The sequence below is a fragment of the Hydra viridissima genome, unplaced genomic scaffold, assembly GCF_058129835.1.
Source record: "Hydra viridissima isolate aposymbiotic clone 2 unplaced genomic scaffold, HvirCarnegie_v1 scaffold_12, whole genome shotgun sequence".
Classification (NCBI taxonomy): domain Eukaryota; kingdom Metazoa; phylum Cnidaria; class Hydrozoa; order Anthoathecata; family Hydridae; genus Hydra; species Hydra viridissima.
This window is the reverse complement of record NW_028324311.1, coordinates 12,644,900-12,667,601: the sequence shown is the minus strand read 5'-3', so window position 1 is coordinate 12,667,601 and position 22,702 is coordinate 12,644,900. Positions and strand designations below refer to the sequence as shown.

At 27.8% G+C, this 22,702-nt stretch overlaps 1 protein-coding gene, 1 non-coding gene and 1 pseudogene across 5 annotated transcripts; all 3 read right to left on the bottom strand.

Moving 5' to 3' along the window:
- Positions 1 to 510: 510 nt before the first annotated feature.
- Positions 511 to 15,588, bottom strand: LOC145194407 (spliceosome associated factor 3, U4/U6 recycling protein-like). 4 transcript variants are annotated; one of them, XM_090069842.1, is made up of 29 exons: positions 15,382 to 15,588; positions 13,843 to 14,145; positions 13,447 to 13,599; positions 12,924 to 13,366; positions 11,458 to 11,584; positions 10,793 to 10,897; positions 10,539 to 10,663; positions 10,395 to 10,454; positions 10,235 to 10,278; positions 9,986 to 10,047; positions 8,322 to 8,446; positions 7,429 to 7,608; positions 6,719 to 6,823; positions 5,812 to 5,845; positions 5,565 to 5,675; positions 4,217 to 4,279; positions 4,037 to 4,095; positions 3,848 to 3,954; positions 3,630 to 3,742; positions 3,463 to 3,539; positions 2,796 to 2,846; positions 2,626 to 2,722; positions 2,352 to 2,541; positions 2,171 to 2,255; positions 1,909 to 2,097; positions 1,734 to 1,823; positions 1,496 to 1,579; positions 965 to 1,110; positions 511 to 835 (listed from the first exon to the last, which is right to left on the bottom strand). In XM_090069842.1, the coding sequence occupies exons 1-29, from the start codon at positions 15,497 to 15,499 to the stop codon at positions 649 to 651; spliced, it is 3,633 nt and encodes a 1,210-aa protein (XP_089925968.1). In that variant the 5' UTR covers positions 15,500 to 15,588; the 3' UTR covers positions 511 to 648. The 4 variants fall into 4 exon arrangements, with proteins under 4 accessions (XP_089925968.1, XP_089925969.1, XP_089925970.1 ...); XM_090069843.1 differs by having other exon boundaries at positions 2,352 to 2,538; XM_090069844.1 differs by lacking the exons at positions 12,924 to 13,366; positions 13,447 to 13,599; positions 13,843 to 14,145; positions 15,382 to 15,588 and adding an exon at positions 11,916 to 12,326.
- LOC145194569 (U5 spliceosomal RNA) lies at positions 12,247 to 12,365 on the bottom strand. The gene has a single exon (XR_013848040.2). It is a non-coding gene; the product is annotated as a U5 spliceosomal RNA (small nuclear RNA).
- Positions 15,589 to 18,918: 3,330 nt separating the features above from the next.
- LOC149881340 (zinc finger BED domain-containing protein 4-like) lies at positions 18,919 to 20,127 on the bottom strand (annotated as a pseudogene).
- Between the last annotated feature and the right edge of the window lie 2,575 nt (positions 20,128 to 22,702).

Genomic DNA, 22,702 nt, shown 5'->3' with positions numbered 1-22,702 from the left:
TTTCTAATATCTTTTAAAAAAACTTACTGCAAAAAAAGTTTTTCGCTTAAGTGGAACTTTCATGACAAACGTTTTATGTCAGTAAATTAATCGTTATCCGGTAATTGTAGTGAAAAACTTAACTAGTCTAATATTATAAAAACCCAATGATATATTATATATACTAGATGTCTAACTTGCGGGATTTTATTGGACGAAAAGTGAAGCCGCTTTTTTTGTTTACAAATTGAATCCGCCATTTGTAATAAGGGCAAAAACTATATCCGACGTGCGAAATTATTTTAAACTAAATTACATTTTGCCAGATCAAATGTTTTATATTTGAATATTAAGACGAGCATTAAAATGAAGATTTTTTTTTTAAGTGAATTAACATGAAACCTGGCAAAACGTCAAAGAATTAAAGCAAATTTTATTAGTATTTGGCAAGTAATGCAGCGCCAAAGTATTCAAAACACTGGTATCAATGCGGGGATTGAAAAGAAAGCTTTGAGGTAGAATACTATAGAATTTCGTAGAATGTCAAATGCTACTATTAGTATATATTCTTTTTTAGTAATGAAACCAACTTTCGTGTAGCTTTTCTTGTGAAAACTTTCAAGAAAATTCGAAAATAATCCTTTTCTATGAGGAGATTTCATTACAAGATCAATGTTTAAGAAGAAATTGTCGAAACTCTTCGTTGTTCATGGCAACAGCAGGACCTTTATCTTTGATAGTAGCATCGTTGCCTTTTAGTTCTTGTAAAGTAGATGGATTATTCGATACCTCACTGGAAGAGCTTTTTTGTAACGATCGAGGTACCATACTAATCTGCGTTTTAGATCGGCCTCGTCTAAATTTAAATGAATGTAAAGAAAACGAGTAAATCAGACTAAGTTAAGCTTTTGTTTATGGGTCTGGTATCTAAGTATGAGGTCTAGGTATCAGGTTCTATTAAAACGAATAAAAAAACGCAACTTACACTCCAGGTTCTTTACTAGGAACTTTAAATTTATCCTCATGAGCGACGTTTATCTTACGAGCAGGAGGGTTGGACAAAGCAACATTTATAGGTCGATCATGTAACGGTATCTGATCTAACTTGACAATCGCTGATTGGGCATCAATCTTAAAAAAATACCTCGTATGATAAACAAACTATTTAAATATTTTTGATTTCTGTATTGTACAATATAAATGTTATATAGAATAATATTTAAGCTAAAAGAAAATATTAAAAGTACAAGATGAAGTATTTTTTTTTTTTTTTTTTTTTTATTGCTACACCACACTAGATATCATAGTTGTATCAAAAAATGATAATAGCAGATTCTCCAATTACAAAAGAAAGAAAATGATAATGGCAGTGCCTCCAATTATAAAGTTAATTAGCATCTACTACGTCTAATTATATTTTATAGACATCAATATTTTTATAAGCATTTTTTTAATACCTCACAGACACATATTTTTTAAAAGAGAAGTCAATGATTATGCATAGATAGAAACTCACCTCTGATTCGTATTCAACGTAAGCATACCCTTTTGATTTACCAGACCGATTAGTGACGAGCCGAACTTGTTTTAATTTCCCTATCTTGAAAAACAGTGGGAAATTTATACAATAAGCCACCCTTACATACACCCATTCATAAATTTACTCATTTACACACAAACCCTTTCATGCACCCATTAATACATTTATCCATTCATACACAAACACAAGCACAGCTTAAATTACAGTTTTTTACTTTTGCAAAATGTTCTGTAACTTCTTCTGCAGTCATTTCGAATGGCAGATTTGACACATACAGAGTATGCTTATCAAGTTGAGTGGGAAACTAAATAGAAAAAAATACATTTTAGTAAACATATATAGATAAACAAATACGTTAAAGCCAAGTGATCATTTAGAAAGTGAAAAACCTTAAACTTAGTTGGATTATGCTGTTTATCAACACATTTTGAAACAAACATTGGTCGACCAAGTATCGACTCGCGATCAAGTAACAATGAAGAATCAACGGACGATTTAGATTTAAATTGCAAATAAGCATATCCTTTTGACTTGCCAGCACGATTTTTCACAACACGAATGGTCTCGATTTCGCCAAACTGGAATAGAAAGGAAAAAGATCGTCATCTTTTAATCGACTCAACAAATCAATATTCGAGTTTGATTACTTACTTTTTCAAATTTCTCTTTGATATGATTTTCGTCAACCGAGAACAAAAGATTACTGATAAATATACTGGCATCATTGTCCACTTTTCTGTTAAAAAAAAAAAAAAAAAAGTTTAAATGCATTTTGAGGACTATTTTACATAACAACTTTTACATGAGAGGTTTTAATTGGGTAAATTTTTACCTAACTTGCTCCCCATTGTTGAGAACCACTTGATCTTTATCATTCACATTTAATGGTGATGGCAAAGAGGAGGAGCGCTCAATATCTGTAAACTCAGTTTTAGCAAATGCAGCTTGAGTTTGTACAGTCACACAAGTAAAATCATCTTTATTAGTTTTTACTTCATCTATCGATTCCATTTTCATTTCTTCTAGTAATAAAAGTTTTTTTTTTATAGAGAAATACACTCTTAGTAAAAATCATTTTTCTAATGTTGCATAAGAACATTATTTACCTTTTTTTCTTTTTAGAGGGGATTCGATTTCCATGGATTCGTCGTTACTTCTCTTTAGATAACTTTTTTCTTTTTTAACTTTCTTTTTTTTATTTGGCTGGAAAAAAAACTTTTGATTGTTTAACCTGTAAATTGCATAAAGTATAACTCAAAAAATATCTTTTGTTTACCTTTTGTTGATCTTTTTTGACTGACTTTTCAGGCTGAGGATTGAAAACTTCCTAAAAGATTTATATATATATATATATATATATATATATATATATATATATATATATATATATATATATATATATATATATATATATATATATATATATACACAGGTACACACACACATACAAAAACACATAAACAAACACAAGTAAGTTGCACACATTCTGTTTGTGTTTTTGCTATCACTAAAATATCAAACTGCTTCTAGATGCATTAAATAATGGAGAAATGTATAAAGGTTAGCTCAGAGAAACTGTTGATTCTGTAAAAAGTAAGGTGTGTTTGAACAATTTAAAAAGTGACCAAAAAAAAAACCTTGTATTAGTCATACATATAATTTTGAAATTTATTAAAACTACTAATCATGCATCACTATAAAATTTGCCCAAATTTAATCATAATATTTGAATCAATTAAAACAAGATTTGAGTTCATCTAGTGTCTAGTGAACTATGGTTCTTGGTGAATTGCTGAATTCAAACTCCTCTTCGTAGTATAAAAGATTTGTTATTATGAAGTAAGAATGCTGTAATTCCACATAATATACAACCATAATATTTAATAAAAACATAATATATGTTTTTATGCAATTTTTAATTAGTTAGTATTAGGTTAAGATACCTTCTCTCTTTTTTCTTTAATTTTTATCAGTTGTGCATCAACTTTCTGTTGCGCATCATCAAGTTCTGCAAGTGAACCTGAGAAATAAATTTGGATAGATTGTAAACAAAACTTATCATTATATTGGAACCTTGTAACAAAAAAAAAAAAAAAAATTTTTAACAAACCATGTTGGCGCTCAAACGTAATAAATGCTTCTAGTATTTGTTCAGGCTGATCAAAACTAATTTGTATGATTCGTTGGAAAACTCGTCGAATCGTGGGAACATCAGCAAACAACCTTAAAAAATAAAGTACAGAATATAACAAGACAAAAAATAGAAAAATTAAAATTAACTTATTTTCTTACAAAACATTTTATGTTAGTCACAATAAACAATCTCACATAAGATAATGTATGTATTCAAGCCACATATTGATATCTTTTGAATGTTTCTTCATAACAGTATCCCAGAGCTCTTGACCACGTTTTGCATTATTTAAATATTTTGCCTAATTAAGAGAAAAAACTGAATACAATGTTTTTATAGTAAAAAAAAAAAAGCAATTAAAAAAAAATTAACCAAATATTTACCTCAATGAAAGCCCACTCTCTTAATAAAATGCAATTTTTATCGCCTTCTAGTCCAAAATCTATAAATATTTAATATTGAATTAAAATATAACTAAAATATAACTAAAATATAACTAAAATATAACTAAAACATAACAATAAGAGAACAGTTATTAGCTTAAAATCTCAGGGAGTACTTACACTGATTCATATAGGTTATTGCTCCTTCAAAAGATTTCCGAAGATCCTCAACTTTTTCATTATCTACATAAAGAAACCAAATTAAAATACTTTATAATAAAAATGCTTCAAAGAGTTAAGTGTATTCAGGTAGAGTAAAAAATCTTAACTTCTTAAGGTGACTAATGCTTTAAGTAACTAATTTGTATGAACAGTAGGTATATTTACTTGGTTAAGTCATCCTATTATTTGGCCAATTACAACTATAATCAAAAAAAAGCTTTCATGTTACAAATAAATCGAACTTATTCAAAGGATTGAAAAAGGTTTTAAATTATTATTGCTAATAAAAGCTAAATAAACTTTAAATGGAATTACTTTTTAATTAATTTGCAGAAACTAATTAGCAGATATTAAGCATTTTCTCATAATAAAACTCAAAGTTTAAAAAAAATTTGGCAAATTTTAAAAAAGTTTTCAATAGTTTTTTATGTGTCACAGCACTTTTCTGTCTATAACCTCTTTTAAACAACAGCTTTTTTAAACATCTTGTTATAAAATTTTACAAATGATTCACGTATGTTTTGAGATGGAGTCTTGTCGATTGCAAAAGAGCAGGAATTGTAGTTAGAAGTGTTGAATTAAACTGATGCTTGATTGAATTTACTTTATCTTTTAATGACTCAAAACTCTTTGATCAGAAGATATTTTAACAAAACTTGTATTTTACTACTGCTGTGAGTGCTTGCTATCATGAAAACACAAACATCCCTAATTTACAAATGCCACTGCAGCAACAGCTTTTAAATAATAGCTTGTACACCGCAACAAGATGATGATCACAAAATCTTAATCAAATCTTTTTGTCTTACCTTTTAGTATAAATACATACAAACTACTTTTTTTCTTTGTTTTTCTTCAATCAAAGTAATAGTTTGATAGAAATCAATCCAGAAGTACCATCTGATGGTGATCAAAGAATAATACTGAGTAAGAATAATACTAAGTATTTTTTAAGATGTAACAGTTTTACATTTACATTGTTGATATATCACTATTTTAAGTTTACAAACTATTTATGTTAAAAGATAAGACAATATGATTAAATTAAGATTTCTCATAAGTAATTGTATAAATTATAAATAGCAGATCTAAATTTTAGATATTACTTCAAAATTATTTTGCACTCAGAATGTTACTGAAAACAATTCCATAAGAGAAAATGAATTTTAGTCAAAGACTTCTATTTATATGAAAGCTAAAATTTTAATCCAAATTTTTGCAAAAGAAAATCTAAAATTTAAAAACTATATATATAAATATACATATAAAGTATAATGAACTAAACCATTGCACTTTAAATTCCTACCAAATGATGAATCAACAGCCCTTCTCCTATGATAGTCACAATCTGCTAACCATATTTGTAGATAAGATGGGGCTCCAGAAAAACCACCTTTTAATGATTGGTTAAATACATCTAAAAAAATAAATATAGCTTCACACCTACAAAACAAAGCATTCATTTTTATTGATAGCAGAGAAGTAAACTACATATTGACTTAACTATTAACTAAATATCTGTTTTGAACTTCATAAATAACTATGAAGGTTACCTTTAATTTCTGAGTAATCTTTGTTACTTCTTTCCTAAATGTTAAAAGCAACAACTAAACAAACAAAAACTTCATAAAACAGAAAAATGAATTCTGAACTTCTTCTAATTTAAATCAGTTCCAGAAGAATGATTGAATAAAGAATGCAGAAGCTCCTTTGCACTAGAAGTTGAGAACCTAGTCAACCCACCTCAAGTGAGGTCAGTTCTGTTTTGGTTTTAGACAATGAGTATATGAAAAACAATATCCTGTAGTTGGACTTTTAGAACTATTTTGTTGATAAAACTGAGGTGAGTTTCTTTGATGAAAATGACAAGATTTTTCTGAAATTCATTGATTAAAAGCCTAACGAATGGTATTCCAAAAGATCTGAAAGAATATCAAATAAGAAAGAGGAACATTTTTTATTTTGAGGAATTATTTTAGTTATTTGATAAATAAAAGTTTGTATCAAAATCAATTTCACAGAAATGTTGCAAAGTTTTTACCAAACTTACTAATACAAAAATATAGTCTTTAGAATTATTAGATCAAGCCTGTCATTGTGGCCAATTAAAGCCACAATGACAGGCTTGATCTGCATCTAAAAAGAGTGATAATCTAAAGGTTGGTTAATAATTAACCTGATATCATGCTGTTTGGAGAAACAACTTAGAGCTTAATACTGAATTAGCTAATATCAAATATTATATAAATATCAAATACTATGTAAATATATCAAATATTATATAGAAATATCAAATATTATATAGAAATAATATTATATAAAAATATCAGGATTGATAAGAACATTTATTTTTAGAACAATTTCTCCGTGAAATTGTAAATATTTACATATTTATTTACGTAATTAAAAATTTTTAGGCCACAATTTTTTAACAGTTAAAAAAAATTATTGATTACATACCAGAGCATTTAAGTATTTAACCCACAATGGGCTAACCCATGGGCAGTTTCTTACAGATCTCACATGAGCAGCTAATGCTATGTCTGGAATCTTCAATTTATAATCCTGGAATACAGATAATGTAAAATGTTTTATTGCAACTTAAAAGCTGTGACATTAAAGTGCTTCATATAATGAAAAAAATAAATAAAACCTACATAACTAAACCTATAAATATTAAAAACACTAAAAAAATACTAAAAACACTAAAAAATCATAGAGGAAAAAATATCCTTTAACACTAAAACTTTTTAAATACCTTAAAAAAATATACAAATAAAAAAAATTTAAAAACAAGAAAAAAATGTTCACACTTTTCAGACTAAAAAGATTTAATTAAGCCGTATTTACAATGATTAAAAAAGCTAGAAGGCTTTTGTCTTTATTTTTCATATCATTTTTTATAAAGAACTGGTTTTAATTGGTTAACTGTTTTTGATACAATTTTTTAAATACAATTAACAGAAAAAAAGATAAGAAGCTAATTTAAAGAAAGGCTGAAAAAAAACCTCTCAAGATTACAACCACAAATCTAAAAATTTAAATTCATACTAATAGATATTACTTTGGCATGTGAAATTTTTTGAATTAGTGCCTGAATATGATGATAGCACATAATTATAGAAATAGCACAAGTTTCATTAAGAAGAATTAATACTAACAAAAATTACCAAATAGTTCAAGTATTTAATCCACAGTTCATGTTGAAGACAGTGATCTTTAATTGCTCTTTCAAAAATAGATTGTATTCGTGCTGGGTCTCCATCTTTCATTTCATAATTTATATAATTTAAATATTCATTCAAACTAGGTAAATTAGTTGATGGAAAAGAAGAATCAACCGATGATGTCTAAAAATATATATTGCTTATACAAGAAAAACAAGAGCATATACTAAGTTGGCTAATATATTTTCAGGAAATCAACTAAGATATTTTGCCAAATCAACTAAGTACAGTGAATGAATGAGGATTTTCTAGACCAGCTGCAGCAAATCTCTGCAGGCTAATAATACATTTTCTTGCAATTTATTGAGAGAAAGAAATTATCATCAGCAATTGTATAATGCAATTTTTGCAGCTGCATTCAGTACTACTTGGAAAATTTTTTTTTTGGATGGAACAGTTTTTAATAGATTACCCTGAGCAGATCTGCTCTATTGTAACGTCATTCATCTCTGATAGTCAGTTTCTTTAATCGTATTTTCCTTTATTGAAATTTGTAAACTAATCAAATGGTGTACTTTTACCATTACTGCATTTTAAAAAACTTGATTGAGACACCATTGCAATTCATCAGCATTTAAATTAGAATTGAAGGTTAATTACATAAGAGCATCATTTATTTTATCAAACTTAAAGTGAAAAGTTTTAATGAGTTGTAATAAAGCCTCCCTTAACCTCATTTAATGTTAACATTTGTAAAAGAATGTTTCATAATGCTCCAGACTATAATTTTATAGAACTTTAGGCAAAGTTTCAAAATTTTTTTAGCCAATCCAAATCAACAGAAACAAAAATATGTTCTGGAGTTATAGTTTTAAATCAATTTCCTCAAAACTTACAAGTTTTTCTTCATACTCCATACATAGAGAGAGTTTTTGTAGAGCTCTGTCATAACTGCGATGAACTTCACTTGGTATAGCTTCTGTTAACCAATCTTCAAAGATTTTAAATGTTTCTGACATTCCTTAATAAGGAGAAAAAAATAATAATAAAATTACATCTTAACAGTTTTAACTAATAGCGTATGTTCAAAACCAGATTTAAAAAATGTTTTATTTATATTTAACTTTTATTTTATTTTTTCTATTTATATTTTACTTAAATAATAAGAAAACATTTTTTAATAAGTTAATAGAAAAAATCTTTAAACATGTGTAGCATTAAAAAATATCTTTGGTCATTTTGTTTTCAGACAAATTTTTTTTTTTTCTTTTTTTTTTTATTAACAAAAATTTCTTTCAATTTATTAAGTAACAAGGGCACCGGCAGGATTTTTTTCAAGGGGGGGGGGGGGGGGGGCAAAATAAAATTCATAAGTGATATTTCAAAAACTACATAACTGCATCAATTAATCAAGTCATTTTATTAGACCAGTGACAACAGAAAATTAAAGAAAATGTAAAAATAAAAACACAAGAGTTAAATCATTGTTTTTCAGTAAATAGAAATTGTAGTCGTCTGCGTTCACTGCCAAACTTATTTACAATTTGTTCCAAAAATTCAGATTTTCTGGAGCGTATTTTTTCACGATGCATGCTCAGCATGCAAAGCCCAGACAAACGCTCATAATGCTAATAATGCTTAATACCAAATAATGCTTAATTATATAATATAATGATTCGTTAAAAAACATTGATTTATCAAATACAAATTAGACATATTCCAAAAAACAAAACAAAAATTAAAATGCAGCAGGTTAATTTAAGTTAATCAAATTAAATATATATAATTGTACTAATCAACATTTGGCTTGCAAAAAACACAAGGTAATAGTATTATTAAAATGAATATAACACAATAAATAGGAAAAAAAATAATAAAAATACAATACAAACAAGAAACATTTTGCCAACAAACAAAAAAAACAACAGCATAAAAAAGTAAATGAAACTGACACATTAAAAAATAATTTAAAAAATTTGATCACTGCATCCAATTCTTTCTTCATCTGTTCAAAGTTTATTTGTTTGAGTAAGAACTTTGTTATTGTAATTCGATTTCTTTTTTTTTATTATTATTTCCTTTATTTTCCTTTTTTTTCTTCTTCTCTTCTTTTTGTTTTCTATACTTCTCCTTTATCTATTGTTTTTTTCTATTTATTCCTTTTTTATTTTTCTATGATCTATTTCTATCATATTTTTTTTAAACGTTCATTCAAACATCTTTTTTTAAAAATATAAATTATGCCTTGATAAAAAAAGCTTCCGCCATAGTGGAAGTCATTGCATTTTATAGTAATATTTCATTTAAACTGTTTTCATTTACATTACGGTGAGAAAACTATAAATGAAATAAATTGATAAGATATCGAAATGAACAATTAAAAGAAATTTTGTGAATATCAAAATTTGTTATTTTGCTTTTCCAGGGGGGGGGGCAACTGCCCCACCTTGCCCTTGCCTACCGGCGCCCATGTTAAATAAGTTTTATTTTCTTTAAGGTTATATTGAAAATTTGAACACAAATAAGAAAAAAAACATATATGCAATATTATTTGAATTACCCATAAGAGGAACAGATAACTGGCGTTTAAATAGGGATGATATTTTTTCAATCTGCATGTCACTAAAACAAAGATCAATCATTTTCTCATTTTAAAAATCTAATAAACCAATATTTTTTTTAAGTTTTTCTCTCCTTTTTTTTTTTTTCTTTATCTTTTCTAATTAAACCACATAATTTTTCTATAAATAACCACAAAATAAAATAATAATAAAAAAAATTATTAAAAAGTTAATGAAACTTTTCATACACTTTTGCATCCATTCCAATTGTATCACCTGATTCATGAAGTTGCTAAACAAATAACTTAAGCTATACTGTTAATTAAATGATTTGTAATAATATAGTAAGTATTTTATAAAGCCTCTCTTGAGATCTTTGCACATGCAAGAACAAAATTTAATAACTACTTGATATGAATCCAGAATAGCCATTTCAAATTCCCGATACCCATCCCATATTGAAGAGCCCTATAAAATATTATTGCAACACATTTAAACTTTTCTGATTATTTCTGGAAAAGAAAAATACAAAAAAGCAACAAAAAGATCCACCTCAACAACATGCAAACCAACTGCTGTTATAGCTCGCTCAAATACAATTCTTGCACGTTCAATATCTGCTGGAGATTCAATGTTGTTCATTACAAACTGGCAATATTCATGCCAAACCTTTACAGCTATATAAAAGTTAAGATTATCTGAATGTGGAAACTCGTATAAAAGCTATTAATGATAAAAAGGAACTTGGAGAAATTTTTTAAAAAAGGAAGAATTTTTAAACACAAAAAAATAATAAAGTTTTTTACAAGTATAATCTTTGACAGCTAAATCAAACTTTTCTAAGAGGTACTCCTTCTGTTCTTGCAACATTGCCAGAGGCAACTCATCATGGAACCAGTCCAGCCACATAGCTTTATAATGATAAATTAATACTAACTATGTTAATACAAGTTAAATGCATATGCAAATTAAAAAAAAAAAAAAAATTTTATTAACTTTATTGTAAAAGTGAACAAATATTCCATATGAACACCACAAATCTTTGATGCTTTGAACTTTTTTTTCCTTGATAGTTATATTAAATAGTTGATAAACTAATTTAGTTTAACAATGTTATATTTCTTATATATTTCTTATATGAAATTATTTGTTGCATTTTAGGTCATGTAAAATATTTTAAATTAAGAAAAATAATTCAATTCAATTTAAAGGCAAAAATGTAAAAATGCTTTTTTTGATATTAACATCTTTTTTGATGTTTTTTTAATTTGCTTTAAATGCCATATTTTCATTGTTTCAAATGTTATGTATGTTTACTTTATATAATATATTGTTTCCAGTAAAGTACTGTGACACAATCTCAACTGTGGATTATTAAACATTTTAACATTAGATTAAATCTATTTTTAAATTTCTAAATTATAAATATTTAAAAATTTCTAAGAGAAAAAACTAGACTTGCACTAATTACCTTCAGTCAGTGGATAAACATTTGCCATATTCTCTCTTGCTGTTCGCAACTGATCAAGATCACCAGATTGACGCAAAGCTGTAATAAGCTCCACATGTTTATCATATTGAAAAGGATTTACTTCAGCCTTAACCAAAAATAAAGAAAAAACACTTTAGTGTCAAAATGTTAAATCTTTAAAAGCAATAAAGTAGAGTAAGGCATTGTTCAGCTTTACTTAGAAAAATATTGCTAAGTTGTTCTGGGGAAAATATTAATACAGAGGTGCGTATTTTTTTGTTTGTTTGCATATTTTTGATTCTATAGCATTTTTTATTTTTGACCATATTAAACTCAACTATTCCAAAGTTTCACATATTAGCTGTATAATTTGAATAGCAGGAATATCTCCATAATTTATATATATTAATTTACTTATATAATTTATCTATGTTAACTAAAGAATAAATTAGCTAGACCTCTAAAATTAGCTTCTGTATTTTTGCATTTACTCCATCTTCTTCTAAATCAGAAGAACTGCTTTCCTCATCGCTATCCACGTGTGGATCATTAAGCGCCATTTCTCATTTCTCAGAGAACGTTAAATGACAACGATTTTTAAAGTTACCTTAAAGAATTTTTGTAATACATTTATTTAAACGCTTTTCAAGAAGGGAACATGGTTTAACAACAGCATCCAACAAATTGAACTGTATTCAAATTAGGCATTTGGACAGTAAATCAAAGAGAAATTTTGTCAATATGTTAGGTTAGTAGACTGTTTTTCAGAATTTCATTTAAGTAATTAGTTGGCTCGCGTTAGCAAGCCGAAGAAAAATTGGTTAAACACTCATTGTGTTGGCCTTCTCCACGGAAATCTTTAGTAAAAGGCGAAAGATTTGTGCGTGTATGAAGAAAGCCCAGAGTAAATAGTAAGTGTAGAACAGGAGAATTTGATACTACTATTACTAAGTTACTTGTGGTGCGTATTACAAAACTTTTTTTTTTAATAAACAAATTGGTGGAAACTCTACCCCTGTAATAGCTCAAAAAAAAGAAACTTAGGTTAAAATTATGATTTTCATAGATTTAATATAATAAAAATATTAAATCTATGAAAATCATAATTTTAGTATAAATATATTAAGATAGATGATTAGTTTTTCATCTTAACTTAATATATTTATACTCTCTTAGATAATTGTTCCTTAAAGAAATATTTAATTCCAGTTTCTTGTGACGTTAATATAATTTTCGGTATACCGGTTTTTCATGGGATTCATTAGCAATACACTCTTTTTATTTTTTTTATTTACTATTAACCTTAAGACCTTCAACAGCGAAAGAACCTTCCTTTTCAGTAACCAACTCCCGCTATCGTCTGTACAGTACATTATTCAAATGCATGGATGTTTCGTATCGATATGTAAATGAAAAAGATTTTAGCTCAATTTTAAGGACCTTTTTTTAACATATACAAAGCTTACCGTTTTCTTTAATGCGATATTTTCAGTACTTTTAGAGCCGAGCTTCTTCATTTGTAGTTTTATGAAACTGGCAGCTTTTGCTACGCTGTGATTGTGCTCATTATTCTGGGGAAAGCGAGTAAGAAACTCAAGCTTTCCGGGAATGTCGCTTAGAGATAAGTTTTCATAATGCTCGTTAGATTTTAGGCAAATACATTTTTCAAGTTTTATCTTTGCAAGATGAGCACGTAAGTTTTGAGCTATCAAGGCACGATTTCGTTTTGTATCAGTCTCTAAGGGATATTCGGGGAAAAAATAAAGTTTGCGTACAGCAAACAAAACTGGACAGTCCAGTTTTTTTGAAGGCCCTTTATTGCGCGACTTGATTTGAAAACGAGTAGCCTGGTTAAGAATTTCTTTTTTGAGTTCATATTGTTGCTTCTTGTTGGTATTATAATCTTTACCTAAGAAATTTTACAACGGAGTTAAACAAAAATATAAACTTAAATAAAAGTAAACAACAAAAAACAAAATATTTAAGTACCTTGATGACACTGAAAGACTTGTTTCCCAACTGTTATATAAGGAATTCCCATGAATGGAATTGGAAGAAAGTCTTTTGCGGCGCAAAATTCCCAACGAATCATTGGTAAATCTGATGAATTCTTTTCGTTTCGTAGTATGTCATGTAAACAAACTACAAAATATTTTAGTGACAAAGATAATGTTTTTAGGAAAATACAAAAATGCTTCGGTAAGATAATATTTTGAGGAAAATTATTTTAAAAGAAGTAACTTAAATAGTAAATAGTTAAAAAAGCCATCTGATTTATAATTAAAATGAAAAAAAAGAGTTTTATATCAAAGAAACATGATAGGTTTTGAAAGTTGTACAAATTTCCCATTAAAAAATTAGAATAGGTTTCCAGGATAAAAATACCTGGTGCAGTAAATTGTTTTGATTGGTTTCTCAAGATAAATTTTGTAATTGTTTGAGTTTCATATTCTGCAAGGGCTCGTTTAAAATCCATATATGAACTAAATTTCAATATGTGCTGTTGTTCATCACTGAAGCGTATATGTGGTTGGTTTCCATTGTCGGATATAAAAATGACATGTTGACTGTCAGTTACATTAACTGTTTGCTGCTGTTCATCAACTTCGATAATTTCATCACTTAAACATCTCTCTGTAACTCCAAGAGAACCATTCAACTTGATAACCTCAAAAATTTTTCGTGTATCTAAATATGTGCATTGATAAAACTAAAATTTACATATAAATTTTATAATTATATACTTTATAATTATAATTTACATAATATAATTTATATAATTTTATAATTATATTCTTATAAACTTCAAATAAAAAATAATGGTTTAGGTTAGTGGTCAGCAAACTGCATCTTGCAAATTATATGCAGCTATTTGGATATTATAAAAATGATTAGAATGTAAAACTTTAAATTTAAATTCTACAAATTTAAAAAAATCTAATAGTAAAAAACTTTATTCTTGTCATTCTTGGAGTATTCAAAGAGCTCTTTATTATTAAAAGTAGGTAAAATGAATAAATACATATAACAGAGTAAAAAATGGATAAAGACAGTGTCCGATGGCAGTGCTGCTTAGTTTTGCAATGAAGTAAACAGAAAAACTTTTAGAAAAACTTTATTTAACTTTATCACTTAAATAAATTAAATTTTATGTATACAACACTGCAACAAGAAAAAAAAGGTTCATAGTTTGATTAGATGTTAAATCAACAGAGAAAAAGAAATTAAAAAATATAAAAATCAAGATTAAAGGAAATGCTTAGCATGTATACCATGCATGAAACTCACTAGTGGTTTAAGTAGAATTTTCAGATTACTCAATAAGATGTGCTTTGAAGATTTTTAAGAGTTTTTTTTTTACATTCCATTGAGTAGGACAAAATTATTAGTAAAATATTATTATTAGTGCTAAATCAGTTTTGTTATTCAGTAGAATTGCTACTTGGCTGATTAGATTTTTTAAATAATGTAAAATTAGAGCTAAAAATATAAGAATCAAAAAACTAATTGTAATTTATAAAAACACTGCAATCAAATTTTCAAAATATGGATGTTTTATAACAAATATGTGTGTTTGAATGTGCTATGATAGATGTGTGCGAGCATGTATTTGTGCTGGGTCATTGTTATCTTTTAAATTATGCCAATATTGACAAGAATGTGCTGTTACACTAAATACTGAAACAAACCCTTAGATAGAAAATAACCATATTATAGGCAAGATGTTAAAATGACAGCTACACACAAGCTATTTAAGCAAATTAGTAATAGTACTCTTTTAGATCTTTTATGGCACTTTTATGAAAATTTGGATGTTTCTGAATGACTCTGTTCATTTGTTTAGTACAAGAGAATGAATATATATTTTTTCAACTAAGATTTAACATTTTTAGAAAATAAAATATTATTTCATATTGACAGTACCTGCATTTTCAATGCTGTTAATTTGGTTATTAAAATCATGATTTTCATAATTTGTATTGTTAGTCACAACTTTTGCCATCTTTAGTAGTTGTTCTTCAACAATTTTTGTCATATTCATTTTGGAAAAAACTTTATATCAACACCAGCACTTATATAAATTTTTAAACAATATTTGTGATATCACCCTATTAAGTAATCAAAATAAAATAAACAATACTTCAATTAAATGATTAATTCAGCATTAAAAATGTAGAAAGAGACATACATTAGAAAACATAGTAAAATCAGAATTAAGACGTAATACAAAAATAATATCAGTTTAGAGGTGTTTATCTTCTAAATACTTAAAATTGAACTCTCGATACATCCAGAATTTAGATTATTAGATTATTAGATAATAAAGCAACTTATAAAATGTCTAAGTGCAACTTTATAACATGATGGGAAGGCTATTGGTGTGCTTATTTTTTTGTTATGATTTTAATTTTTAAGATTTTTAACTTATTTAAACTACTGAGTTGTTTATTGAGTTACTTAATACTTAACAGCAAGCATGTATATAAACAAGAAGTTTAAGCTTTTCTCGCAAACAAAAGTGAAAGTATTTTAAAATTTGAATTCGAAGAATTGCTCCTGATAATTCCAGAACGATTGCACCCATCTTAAAAAAATTAAATTTATGAAGTCAAATGGTTATGGCATATAAGTAACCTTACCCAGCCTTCTATTCTTTGCGGGATTGGGGAGGCCAGAATGAGAAAAATGGGAAGGAAACGTGTATTTATATATAACACTAATCTGCGTTTGAAAAGTTTAGTATATATTTTTATGCAATTTTTAGATGCTTGATTAGAAAATGGTAATTTCCTTTTAAAAAAGAGATTCGGTTTTTCTGCTAAAATGTTTTATTTATTTATTTATTTTTTAAAAAAATTGCTAAATAAAGTGGTGAGATTTTGTAATTATCTAAATCTTAATGAGATAAAATTTGAATTGGCAATAAAGTTTTAAATTTGGGTAATTAAATCAAAAATTTTTAAATATCTAATCACTTAACCTTTTTAAATCAGTTTTATCAAACAGGTCTATTAATTATTGAAATAACTATACTTTGGTACATCTGTATTTTTATGTGCAAAAAAAATTGACCACAGCATCACTACAATAACAAAAAGTATAGCTTAATTATGTCGTTGTAATATTACTGGAAAGCTTGAACACTAGCGCAAGGCTAATTTTATGGAAATATTTCTGTTTTTACACTTCCGACAATAAATGTATAATTACATTGTCGTAAATTAAAAAGTTTCGGCAACATTTAACTTTAGCGTCGTAAATCTCGAAAGAAAGAAAACAAATGTTTTGCGGTGGAAAAGTTTTTTTTAAAAAATTGTCTGTTTAGTTTAGTTAATACGTTACTTAAATAATTATTTGTTGTTAAAATAGTAGATTCATAAAAATGAAAACTCCGTTGTTTATATTTTAGTTTGTTACTGCAATCGTTTAATTACTTGTTACTATTATTTATGATAATTTATTTGAAATAATTTTCGTTTTTAAAAAAAGGAATAAATTATGTTCAAAATAAAATTTTACCAGATAAAAAACCCAGAAAACGAGTGCTATAACACAAATTTATTTCCACTAACTCTTTGCGAATGTAAAAATCATTCTAAACTTGTGGAATATCAGCATAAAATGTCAAATTTTATGCTGATATTCCACAAGTTTAGAATGACCAACCGTCAAAGTTTAGAATGACCAACCGTCAAACTTTATTCAAATACCAAGTAAAATCCTTTATTCTATTATGGTTCGAAGTGTTTCTCGACGTCTGTCAGAAACTTTTACAAGGCAGTAGCATCCCGAATGTTGCTAAGTAACTAATCTCGACATCCTGTGGATCACCATTCTCATCTTAGCCTCCAAGTTTTTTTGCGATTTCTTCTAAATCTTACTCACAAATTGTCTCATGAAGTTCACCTATAACACCTTTTCTAGAGAGGCGAAGCTGTCGGGTGGTTTGTACCTGTGTAAAATCAAAGCATTATATCTACAACAGCAAAATTCCCAGCAAGCACACAACGTTGAAACAACGTTAAAATAACGTTGATTGACGTTGATCAACGTTATTTCAACGTTGTGTGCTTGCTGGGTTAGAGATTTCAGAAGTAGATGACTTCTTTCAAAAAATGAAAAATGGCACATAGCTTGATTAAAATTGTTTGCATTACAACGCAACTTCTATCCATCTTAGTTTGGACTACATTAGTTCAATGAGGATGGTATGTTGCATATTTGAACATATAACTAGGGTTAGGACTATTATAATTGTAATTGTAAAAATTAAATACAATTACATATTACAATACAATGATATTGTTTTGTAATATTACAGAAACAATAACAAAATTTTACTTTGGTATTGTATTGCTGTGATAAAAAACAATTACAATAAGTATTGTATTGTTTTTTTTCTAACAATACAATAAAGTTCGAGAACTATTGTATTGTTTTGTTTTAATGAATTACAATTACAATAATTATTGTATTGTTTTGATGAAAACAATTACAATAACTAATGTAGTGTATTACTTTACATTACAGTAGAAAAGCTAACGTATCTTAACGTATTTATATTCATCTCTGACGAACTTACTATTATTTTTGCTTTTTTTTATTTACGGATTTGAAACAAATTGCAAATTTTATTTTTTACATATTTTGATCAGAAGAAATTTACGTTAAAATCATTTTTGTAACTTGGACATGCCGATCCTATAATTATGCGTGGTTGTGGTGACAAATTACCATGAGTGTGCCATATATAGCACATTTATGATGATTAGAGCATGACAGTTAACTGTTAAACGGTTAATTTTTAGGTTAATCATGTTAAAGGTTAAGGTTAACCTTTAAAAATTATAAGGTTAATTTTAAGGGTTAAGGTTAACCTTTAAAAATTTAAGGTTAATTTTAAGGGTTAAGGTTAACCTTTAAAAAGTTAAGGTTAATTTTAAAGGTTAAGGTTAACCTTTAAAATTTTAAGGTTAATTTTAAAGGTTAAGGTTAACCTTTTAAATTTTAAGGTTAATTTTTACAGTTAACCTTAACCTTTAAAATTTTAAGGTTAATTTTTACAGTTAACCTTAACCCTTAAATTTTAAGGTTAATTTTAAAGGTTAACCTTAACCTTAAAAGTTTAAGATTAATTTTAACAGTTAACCTTAACCCTTAAATTTATTTATATTGTCACGGATTAATGCCCTTTTCTCAAAATATCTTCTTAGTTCCTAAGAATTTTAGGTTTAAAATTTTTATGCTCTTTATATAAATGTAAAAGGTTATTAATTACACTTAAAAGTTCATAACATGTAAAAGTGTAAAGGATATTGGTTACATAGTAATTAGAGCATAATCTTATGGATAGTGCTCTAACTGCTAGGCATAAGCCCCATCGCCAAGCTTTTGTAAAGCTATTCGTCAAGGCTATCCTTTGTGATGGAGGTTTTTTTTTTTTTTTTTTTTTTGTTTTTATAACATGTTTTATTTTATTGGATATCTTATCTTATTCATTCTCATTCTCTTCAAATCCAGGCCATGTGATATTTTTCATTTCTTTCATGTTCTCTTTCATGAAAACAAGCATTTCAATGTTGTCAATGCTAAGGCAAGTTCTTCGTTCTGTCAATATATTTCCAGCTGTTGAAAACACTCTTTCTGATGTAGAAGATGATGCTGGGATGCACAGCATCTTCCTGGCTAGTCTGGTTAGATATGGAAATTTATTTTGCTGGTTATTCCAATATTGAAGGATATTTGAATCTTTGTGTACACAGCCTTCTTCAACATATAACGTTACTTCATTTTGTGCCTCCTTAAAAGAGTCATCTTTAGAATTTTGTCTTTTTTGCTGTTTCCCATAAAGTTTTTTATTTGCCTGTTCCCAAACATCTTCCTGTTCATCTTCTTCAGACTCCAGTAGTGTTGGTGAAGAGATTTCATTACTAGTAGGACTTTCTGAACCATCTCGCTTTTTCATATCAATTATGGCTTGGACAGCAGTTACCTTAATCAATTCATACTTCTCAGGATCTGCAAAATTGATAACAGAGCCCTTATAACGAGGATCAAGAAAATGACACATTACATATTCTGGTGTTTCAATACCAGAATTTGGAAATCGGGCATCTAATCCTTCAACAAGCTTCTCTGAAATCTCACTGACACAAGTAAGAGTACTGTGGTTACCAAAGAATACTAACTTTCTCCTAACATTGACTAGTTGCATAAGCACCAAGTTCATAGTTGGTTCTTTGTCAGAACTAAGAGCTCTAGACATTTTTTCAAGAGGTTCAAGACAGTTCAAAACACCCTTCCTGATAAGAATTTCATCCAGGCTTGGCAAGAAACCTTCAATGACTGTAGATGTTTCAGCCATTTTAGCAATGCAACCTTCAAGATAAATAATTGACTGCAACATCTTCAGATCTGAATTCCATCTTGTTGAAACATTCTGTACCAGTTTAGTTCGTGACTGCTTAAAATCAAGAGCTATTTTCCTCAAGATACTGGAATTTTTGGGAGAATGATTGAAGTGGCCAACCAATTTAGATAGTTTAGAAGAAAGTTCTTTCCAGGCAGGAACAGCTTTTAAAGCATCAGTGACAATCAAATGAATCTGATGATCAGCACACCACAGTTGTCATTTGTCGATGGTAATTGGCTAGCTTTGCTGAGGCGCATAGCTTTCAAAAAATTAGTACCTCCATCTGTTGTTGCCCCATGTGTGGGTTTTCTGTTCCAATTTCAATCCTTTGATCAATGAGTCAAGTTTTTCCAAGATTTTTTCACCCGTGTGTTTTTCTCCGAAATAATCAAGTTTGACAAGAAGACGTTTAAGCTCAAACCGGTTATTGATAAAATGAAGAGTTAAAGGTTGGAATGAAAGATTATTATACTGAGTAGTCCAGATGTCTGTTGTAAAAGCAGCACCATCAAGATAGGGCCTTTCATCATTCACAATTTTTGAGATGTGGTCCTGAACAAATTGATATAGTTTTGGAATTCTTAAACGGGACAAGGAAGTTGATGAAATAGGGTTATATTTTCCCTTTGTTGTCAGTGACAATATTGTACGAAATCCTTCACTATCAACTATCTTAAATGACAACTGTTCCCTTATGATCCACTTAGTTATTTCTGTAACTATTTGCACATTTTCAGGATGGTCTTTGGGCCATTGACTTACAACACGAGCTGTTCTTGGTGTTTTTGGAGTTTTCTGAGTATTTGTTGATCGATGAGGTAATATTGATGATCCAGGAGTCATTACTAAACGAGCACGTTTACGACAATGAATGAAGTCTTCATCATTATCACTTTCACTATCATTGTGTCTCTTCGCTCCATTGGAATTTAACACTGCTTGAGAATCAGTTCTTTGCTCGAATTCAATTAAACTTTGAGGATGTCTCTTAAGATGATTCCTTATACCTGATGTTGAGCCATTCTTTGAAACAAGGATCGCGCCACACTCATTACACTTAGCATGAGAATCATCAGTTTTTGTAAAAAAGTCCCAAATCATTGATTTTTTTGGCATGATGATTGATGATGATGAAACTGAAAGTAATAAAAGAAATTAATAACTAGAAAGCAATTAAATAATATTTGCAAGTAAAAAAGATTATCTGTTTGACGGGAGGGGGGAGGAGTGGGGGGGGGCGGACTAGGTTGTAAATTCCCTATTTGCAGTTTCGTGAAACTGTTGACACAGTTTAAAAATTTTATATTCTGTATAAAAATATTTCAGCGCTATATTTTTAAAAATTCATAAAACTGTTACATGTTAACAAATAGCTATTGCAAATAATCAAGAATATTATAAGTAACCAAAATACTTTTGGATCTCTGAAATATATGGTATATTTTCTAAATCAATCATTTCGGTTCTTTAGTTGCTGTTTTAAAAAAACATATTTATTAGTTAATGAAAAATTGTTATCGAAATGTTTCTCTTCTATATTTATTTGATGATTCTTAATTAGTAATTTTTTGCTAGGGTCACATAAAAAAATGAAAATACAAAATTTCCAAAATGCCAAAAAGAAAGATTTTCGTACTCGCAAATAATATTTTAATTTATTGATAAAAAACATGGCGATCATTTGGAAAGAAATTCAGTGCTTAGTTGAAAAAGATGTTTTAGAAATTACTGTTTTAAGGTGACGCACTTAAATATACCCTCAAACATAATGTGATTATAAATAAAAAATTAAATAAATAAATAAATTTCTTACTTGATCAATTTGAATTTGAAGTTTGTTGAAGTTGAATATATATATATATATGTAGAACTTTTCAACACAATTAGTAAACAAGCACTGATTGTAAAAGTGAAAAGAGAAAAACTCTCTCTTACAGATAATTAAATTAAATTAAATTCATTTAACTTCTCTCTTCTAGATAGATGCCAAATTAAAAAAAAAAAAAGGGGGGGGGGTTAAACACCACCTCTGCATGAGACTTTGTCGTCTTTAAACTGCAACACTGTTTCTAGTTTATACACTTTAAAAAAAATTCATATTGGGTTAACCGTACAAAAAGTTATTTTGTATGGTTAACCGAATACTTCGGTTAATTTTCTAAGGTTAATTTTAAAGGTTAAGGTTAACCTCTAAAACTTTAAGGTTAATTTTAAGGGTTAAGGTTAACCTTTAAAAATTCAAGGTTAATTTTAAGGGTTAAGGTTAACCTTTAAAATTATAAGGTTATTTTTAAGGGTTAAGGTTAACCTTTAAAAACTTAAGGTTAATTTTAAGTGTTAAGGTTAACCTTTAAAATTTTAAGGTTAATTTTAAAGGTTAATTTTAAGGGTTATTGTTATTGTATTACAAAGACGAATTACAATACAATATTTGTTATTGTAGTGGGTCATTACAATACACTTTTTTTTCAGATATTGTTATTGTTTTATAAAGATTAATTGCAATACAATATTTATTGTTATTGTATTACAGAATTACAATAGTTGTAAATCACAAGTTTTGTTATTGTTTCTAAATTAAGTTAATATAATAACAATAATTATTGTTACTGTTATTGTTTTCATTACAATTACAATAGTCCTAATCCTACATAAACATTGTTTGCCACAAATCGTTGCCTAGCTACATATTGCAAAGTAGAGAAATCATCATTGAATTTTGAGGTATTGTAGTGTTTTTAGCCTTCCAGTGACTGTTTTGCAGACTACCCACTCCTTTCCTGGGAAGACCCAGTAGCACGTCGACCCTGAGTTTGCCTCCCCTTTGAAGAG

Coding starts and splice junctions, on each gene's coding strand:
- LOC145194407 (XM_090069842.1), bottom strand. CDS start 15,499: ATGAATATGACAAAAATTGTTGAAGAACAACTACTAAAGATGGCAAAA. Junction 7,609..8,321: donor TGGAGTATGAAGAAAAACTT/GTAAGTTTTGAG, acceptor ATATATTTTTAG/ACATCATCGGTTGATTCTTC. Junction 836..964: donor CCTAGTAAAGAACCTGGAGT/GTAAGTTGCGTT, acceptor ATTTAAATTTAG/ACGAGGCCGATCTAAAACGC.